This window comes from Babylonia areolata, chromosome 1 (genome assembly GCF_041734735.1).
Source record: "Babylonia areolata isolate BAREFJ2019XMU chromosome 1, ASM4173473v1, whole genome shotgun sequence".
Taxonomy (NCBI): domain Eukaryota; kingdom Metazoa; phylum Mollusca; class Gastropoda; order Neogastropoda; family Buccinidae; genus Babylonia; species Babylonia areolata.
In genome coordinates, this window is record NC_134876.1 from 52,194,938 (window position 1) to 52,202,437 (window position 7,500).

Below are 7,500 nucleotides of genomic sequence, written 5' to 3' on the forward strand. Positions count from 1 at the left end.
GGTCATCTCGGACTGACCTTCGGAGTGACGGGCCTGATCCCCTGCACCGTTCCCCTCTGCTGTCGCTGCTGCTGTTGATGATGATGATGCCTGCTCTGTGGTCTTCGGGGTACGTCTGGCAGTGTTTTTAACGTCCTTACTGCCGCCCTCCGCCTTCCTGGCGGGCTGAGCCGTTTTCTGCTTCTTGTTTCCCCCCGTGGACGTGTCTATCTTCTTGGAGGACGGGTTGGATGCCTTGTGGCTGTGATCCTGGGGAGGGGCTGATCCTTGGTGGGTGGAGAGGAGCACGGAGGTGGGTTGCTGCACAATGCGAGGGGTGGTGGGTGGTGGTGGTGGTCTCCTTGGAGAAGGGGTGGGGGTGTGGGTGGGAGTGTGTATCTGGCGGGGGTTGGGTTGACGGGGTGGTGGGTTTAGGTGCTGCGGGGGGTTTCACTGCGTTGTTGTCACTCTGGTTTCCTCCTTGTTGTTGGGGAGCGGCTGTTTCCTTTTTTAGTAGGACACTACTTTGGTTTTTCTGCTTCTGCTGATGCTGATGCTTCGGCTGTTGGTGTTGTTGGTGGTGGTGGTGTTTTTCGGCTTGGGTGGATTTAGCTTCTGCCGTGGAGGTCGAATGTTGTGGCTGCTGCTGCTGTTGTTTCTTGTTCTGGTAATCCACTGAAGGTGCACTACCAGTTTTAACAGGTGTTTTTGCTGTTCCCTTGGTTTTCGTGTCGTTGTTAACGGTGTCTCTGGGTGAACGCTGTTTTTGCTCTTGGTGCTGTTCTGGTAGTGGTTGTGGTTGCCGCTGCGATTGTTTCTCTTGTTGTTCTGGGTGTTTCCTGTGAAGATGGTGTGGCTTTTGTTCCTGGTCCTTTCTTGGTGAGTGGGGTCCCGTGGTGCTGGTTTTGGTGGTGTGTGGCTGATGCTGTTGTGTCTTTGTGTGTGTGACACTCTGCTCCCCGTTAGTTGCCCTTCGTAATCTGTCGGCAGGTGCGCTTTTTTCCGCCTGTTCGTTATTGTCGTCTTGTGGTGGTTGTCTTGATTCTGACGATGTCTCTGTGGGTTTTAGCGGTTCTGGCTTTGTTACCTTCTTGGCATCGTCTTCATGGTCCGCACCCTCATCCTTCACCGGATCTGCCTTCTTGTCACTGACATCTTTATGATTCCCTCCACTCTTTTCTTCTTCCTCCTCCTCCTTCGGCTTCAGAGCCGACGCAGGCACCCCGTCCGTGCGTCTTGGAGAAGGAGAAGCATCATTTCTGCTCCCCTTCGTCTGAAAAGAAGTGGTGGTTTTCAGCCGCGGCTCCTCGGGATACAGCTTGTTGTGGTCCACGTATCGAGGGCTGAGGTTCCCAGCAGCTGACGATGACGCCTTGTCGTCCTGAGTGCCAGCAGACCCCCCCGATGGGCGGCGGTTTGTGGTGGTGGTGGTGGTGGAGGAGGAGGAGGGCGTGTCCTTGGAGGAGGGGCTCTGGCTGGACAGCCCGGAGTCGTCGTGGGCCCGGTCCTGGAGCTTGTTGTCCTGAGTGTCGCCCACCACGGGCAGCTCCACATCCCCCCTCCGGATGCTGCCCCGCTTGTCCACGTGTGCCGGGCCCGCGTTAAAAGTCCCTGCATGTGGGCACAGTCACCACCACACAGATCTGATGTACATATATCCATGCTGATTTATATATAGTGTCGTGTTGTGTTGTCTTGTCTTGTGTTGTGTTGTCTTGTGTTGTCTTTTGTTGTCTTGTTTTGTGTTGTCTTTGTCTTGTCTTGTCTGGTCTTTGTTGTCTTTTGTTGTCTTGTCTTGTGTTTTCTTTTGTTGTCTTGACTTGTGTTGTCTTTGTTGTCTTGTCTTGTGTTGTCTTTGTTGTCTTGTTTTGTCCTTTGTTGTCTTGTTTTGTCTTGTGTTGTCTTGTCTCGTGTTGTCTTTTGTTGTCTTGACTTGTGTTGTTTTTGTTGTCTTGTCTTGTGTTGGCTTTGTTTTGTCTTTTGTTGTCTTGTTTTGTCTTGTGTTGTCTTGTTTGTCTTGTCTTTTGTTGTCTTGTCTTGTGTTGTCGTTGTTGTCTTTTGTTGTCTTATCTTGTCTTGTGTTTTGTCTTGTCTTGTGTTCTCTTTTGTTGTCTTGTCTTGTGTTGTCTTTTGTTGTCTTGTCTTGTGTTGTCCTTGTTGTCTTGTCTTGTCTTGTCTTTTGCTGTCTTTTATTTCCTTTTGTTGACTTGCGTTTTGTCTTGTCTTGTCTTGTGTCGCGTTTTGTTGTGTCTCACTGTGTTGTACTGCATTGCATTGCATTGTAGTGCACCTGTATAGTTACCTCACGGTCTCAGTTGCTATTTTCGAGACCTGTTTTGATCTCGCAATCGTTTCAGTAGCTGATCTCGTCTTGTTTTTCTTTCTCTTTTTTTTTCATCTCAGAAGGAAAGTCTGAACAAGGAAAGGAAAACACACGGAGAGAAAGCAAACAACCAACCAGATGAATGATTGAAAGAGTGAAAGAACGAACGAATGAACAAATGATTCAAAAAAGAATGTATGACTTACAGATACAATCATGCATTGAAAAAAAAACCCACACAATCAAAACTACAGAGAGGAAAACATGAATGATGACTATCTACATGATATTTATTCTCACCCTCGTTAGAAATGTGACGATGTGCAAATAAAGAAAGACTAGCGTGTGGATTTTTTTTTTTTTTTTTTTTTTTTTTTTTTTTTTTTTTGCTGCGAAGAAAGAAGAAAATTGATTTGTTTGACTCCACACGGTCTGGCTTAATCATCTGCTGAAAAGCTATGACGATGGATGCATTAACAAAGGGAGGTAGACAGAAAACAGAGATAAATTTTGCTTTCGTGACTTTTTTTTTCAATGATCAATGTTATCTCTAATGAGTATTGGAGCAGCTGTCCAACTGCATTGCTGTGTAAAGCAATGAAAAGCAAATGTCACATTACATGTTATGTAAAGCAACGAAAACAGATGCCCAGTTACACTGCTGCGTAAAGCTATGAAAAACGGATATGAAATGAAATCAGATCAAATGCAACATGCAGCAACGAAAGCAGATTTCAAGTTGCATGGCTAAGTAATGCAATGGAAAGTAGATGTCAAGTTACAAACAATGTAAAACAACGAAAGCAGATGTCCGTTTGCATTGTCATGTAAATCAATAAAAACCAAATGTCAAATCACATGCATTGTCAAGCAACGAAAAGCAGATGTCAAATCACATGCAATGTAAAACAACTAAAACATATATCCAACTGTATGGCTACGGAAAACAATGAAACGCAGATGCCAGATACATACAATACACGCAATGCTAACCAACGAAAGCAGATGTCAAAGTGAATGCCATGTTAAGCAATGTACGTCCGAGCTAATCTGTGCGTTGTTTGCAGTCCAAAATCAATGTGGCAGAGATTCAATCATGCATGGTAAGTGATTCATGTCACATCGTGTAATGCGTTGTTGTTGTTCAATGCAAACAGAATAACTTGCTTTGAATTGCAGTGTACTGCGGCGCATTTTGTTTGTGATATATGTTGTTGATATTATTATATGGGTGGTTCATTCTAAGTTAACACTTTAATATTTTATGCCTTTTATGTACAAGTACTGACAGGTATTTAATGTGATTGTTATATGTGTGGCTTACTACAAGTTCACATTTAAATATCCCAGACCCTTTGTATACGTACAAGCATTAAATGTCTCTCTAGCGTACTGTCATGCGTCGTTTACACCGCAAAAATAATTTCTCTTATTCAAGATAACCCAAAACAAATTCTGTATTCTTACAATGCAGTGCATCATTACTTGGTTTCAGTGGCAAGTGAACACCCTTAATTATTAAAAGTAATAACAGAGCTGTAAGTAAATGCAGCGCAGCAAACTGTACATTAACACACACACACACACACACACACACACACACACACACACAACAGCTGTTGTGCGGGTTAGCGCGGTGCAATACTACCGTGGAATACCTTGGCGTGAGACAGACAAGGATTTGTGCATGGTAGGAAGGCAGTGAGGGGTGAGAAGGGGTGGGTGACAGCGCTCAGCCCATGGTGACAAGGGTGTTAGTGGTTAGTGGTTGCGACTCCTCTCGTCAGCAGACTCAGTGGTGCTGGCACACACAGCTTCTTCTGGCAGCAGCGACTCTGGAAGCAAAAGACACAGCCAGCATGATGATGTGTCTCTTTATTAACGTTGTGGATGAGCAAAGATTTTGAGAGAAGCGCTGACACTAGTTGGGGTCTGATATTACAATTTATGCCATCGTGCTTTGCACACTTAAAGGGTCTATAAAAAAAAATTAAAAACCCGAACGAATTAACAAAAAACCCACATTTTCTTTATGAAAATGCCAACATCCAAATTAAAACATCCAAATCATGGGTGCATGCATATGTGTGTGTGTGTGTGTGTGTGTGTGTGTGTGTGTGTGTGTGTGTGTGTGTGTGTGTGTGTGCATGGATGTATGTAGGGGATGGGTGGGGGATACACGTCTGTGAGTGTGTGTGTGTGTGTGTGTGTGTGGTAAAACGTTTTGAGATATTGATATTATTGAAATTTGGTAAACTGATTTGTTAAATATGTTGTTCTTTTTAAATTCATATCGTTGTCTGTTTTGTTTGTTGTTATTTTTTGTTTGTTTGTTTGTTTGTTTGTTTTGTTTTGTTTTTTGTTGTTGTTGTTGTTTTTATGTTCTCTGACTTAATAATTCAACGGTTGCTAAAATGTGAGTACAACAACAAGTTAATCTGACAATAAATGGTTTCAGTCAGTGTGTGTGTGTGTGTGTGTGTGTGTTTGTGTGTGTTACCTCTGTGTGTGTGTGTGTGTGTGTGTGTGTGTGTGTGTGTGTGTGTGTGTGTGTGTTTGGTAGTCTGTGTGTATGTGTGTGTCTGTGTCTGTGTGTGTGTGTGTCTGTGTCTCTGTGTGTTTGCAAGCAAGCGCGTACGTTCTAGTGCGCGCATTGTGTATGTGTTCATGTCTGATGCATGCATGTGTGTAGGTGTTCGGAGGTGGACGTGGCCATTTGTCAATGGTTTTATCGATCTTCGAGACAACGTGGAAATAGACCACTTCCAATAACTTCTCCAACGTTCAAAAAAATACAAACGCTTCCAAGCATTCACGTTCAATACAATAATAACAAATTCCAACTGTATCGATACATATACTGGAAAGAACAGCAACACGCTTTCTTTTTCTTGTTTTTTTTCCACCGTGTAGCCGATTAGTCTAGCTCCCAGTGAATTGAAAGGTCGGGTTTTGTTACCCATGTCAATAGGTCTGAATGCGTACAGATTGATTTATGATCGAGTTGAGGGGTCCTTTAAAAGCCAGGAGTTATGTGTCGTTAAGCACACGGCAAGAATGGTAGGTACTGAGGTCGGGTTTTTTTTCCGCATGGGTGGTTAACTTGCTGGTTTCACTTTTATAAGGAATAAGTGTTTGGGGTGGGTGCGTGGAGGGGGTGGTGGTGAATGGGTGAGGAAGGGTAAGGAAGGTGGGTGGTAGAACTTGTGTCAACCAGTACAGCATACATATCACATAAACGCGTGCGTGTGCATGTGTGTGCGTGTGTGTGTGTGTGTGTGTGTGTGTGTGTGTGTGTGTGTGTGTGTGTGAGCACGAAAGAGAGAGAGAGAGAGAAAGAAAGAGAGGAATGGGACGTGCCCTGTTACTGCCCTGTATAACTTAAGTGAGGTGAGAGAGAGAGAGAGAGAGAGAGAGAGAGAGAGAGAGAGAGAGAGAGAGAGAGAGAGAGACATTAATGCTGACATAAATGTATGTCGGACACCCCACTGATCAAGCCATAACCTTACACCAACAGAAGCTGCCGTCGCCGATGTGTTCAGAGGTATAAATGATTTATTATGCTTTTGTTGTTATTTGGTTGTGGTTTTTGTTTGTTTGTTTGTTTTTGGTTTTTGTTTTTTGTTTGTTGTTTTTTGTTTTTTTGTTTGTTTGTTATTTTTTTGTTTGTTTTGTTTTGTTTTGTTTACCTACATCTTTCTTACCAGAAAAAGCTATGTAGCTAGAGGTAACGAGACGTGCTGAACTGTTTTTGTGTGGGGGTTTTTGGTGATTCTCTCCAGATTGAAACGAAATAATTTGTTTGCTCTTCCATTTACTTATTTAGTAATATCATCATTCTTAATCATACTTTTATTCATATCACTCTTTATTTTTTTTGTATTTCATTGTATTTGATTCATTGATCTATTTATTTGTTTGTTCATTTTGTTATATTTCATTTTTTTATTTCTGTTTGTGTTCATTATTTTAATTTATCAGTCCATTAATTTGATTACTTATCTATTTATTAATGCATCTTATCTTACTTCCTTTTCTTTTGTATTTCATTCTCCCTCAGGGCTTGACTAAGCGTGCTGCGTATATATGGATTTGTCCGAACGCAGCAAGGCTTCCTTGAGTAAACTGAAGTGAACTGAACATAAACAACAATCGAGACGCCATTGGACGGTCAATTGCTTTTTTTTTTTTCTTTTTTTTTTAAATAATAATCTTAAGTTTTTCAGTTGATGGGATAAAGTGGCGAGGAAGGAAGAAGATAGGTGGATGGCAGACAGACAAAGACACACATACAACGATAAAGGTAACGCTAACGATGTTTTATTCAAGAAAGGCCATGGCCCCATGTGAAGGGGGGGGGGTACACATAAATAGGAATCGTTTTAGAAAAATGTTACGCACAAAAAATGTTGTACATATAAATCTTGAATATTGTATAGATATATATATCAGCTCTTAATGGTTCTTCTCTGAAACGACTTATACAGAAAAAACTGCGAAGTTCTGCAAAGACACACACAGACAGCGAGAGAGGTTGGGAGAAAGACAGACAGACGAAAAGACACAGACAGAGGCACACGGAGGCAGACAGAGAGAGAGAGAGAGATTGTGAGAACCTCAAGTTCATCTGAAATCATGACAATGAGAGAGAAAGTCCAGAAGACAAATACATAAATAAACTGATACAACAAAAATAAAAGAAGAAGAAGAAGAAGAAGAAGAAGAAAAAAAAGAAAAGCATGCACACAGAAGCAATAAGAGACAGAGAAACAAAGAAAGAGAGACGGGCGAAAAGACATTGACAGAGGAACATGGAGACAAACAAACAGAGAATGATGGTGAGGAGAAAGTCAAGTTTCTGTATTTGTATATGTATTTCTTTTTATCACATCAGATTTCTCTGTGTGGGGTGCTCTCCCCAGGGAGAGCGCGTCGCTACATTACAGCGCCATCCATTTTTATGTATTTTTTCCTGCGTGTAGTTTTATTCGTTTTTCCTATCGAAGTGGATTTTTCTACAGAATTTTGCCAGGAACAACCCTTTTGTTGCCGTGGGTTCTTTTACGTGCGCTAAATGCATGCTTCACACGGGACCTCGGTTTATCGTCTCATCCGAATGACTAGCGTCCAGACCACCACTCAAGGTCTAGTGGAGGGGGAGAAAATATCGGTGGCTGAACCGTGATTCGAACCAGCGC

General features: G+C 42.4%; 2 protein-coding genes across 3 annotated transcripts in view; both read right to left on the bottom strand.

The window, feature by feature from the left end:
* LOC143292530 (uncharacterized) overlaps positions 1–148 on the bottom strand; it is a 16,169-nt gene extending 16,021 nt beyond the window's left edge. The window contains exon 1 of the mRNA XM_076602910.1: positions 1–148. This exon is cut by the window's left edge and continues 51 nt beyond it. Within this exon, the coding sequence (XP_076459025.1) occupies positions 1–6 (6 nt within the window). The 5' untranslated portion in view covers positions 7–148.
* The window catches only part of LOC143292536 (uncharacterized), a 33,636-nt gene that overhangs the window by 13 nt on the left and 26,123 nt on the right, over positions 1–7,500 (bottom strand). For both annotated transcript variants that reach the window (XM_076602933.1, XM_076602923.1), the window contains exons 2-3: positions 3,961–4,137; positions 1–1,590 (exon numbers count right to left, since the gene is read on the bottom strand). The exon at positions 1–1,590 is cut by the window's left edge and continues 13 nt beyond it. In XM_076602933.1, coding sequence (XP_076459048.1) covers positions 137–1,590; positions 3,961–3,991 — 1,485 coding nt within the window. In that variant the 5' untranslated portion in view covers positions 3,992–4,137 and the 3' untranslated portion in view covers positions 1–136. The remainder of the gene's footprint in view (positions 1,591–3,960; positions 4,138–7,500) is intronic.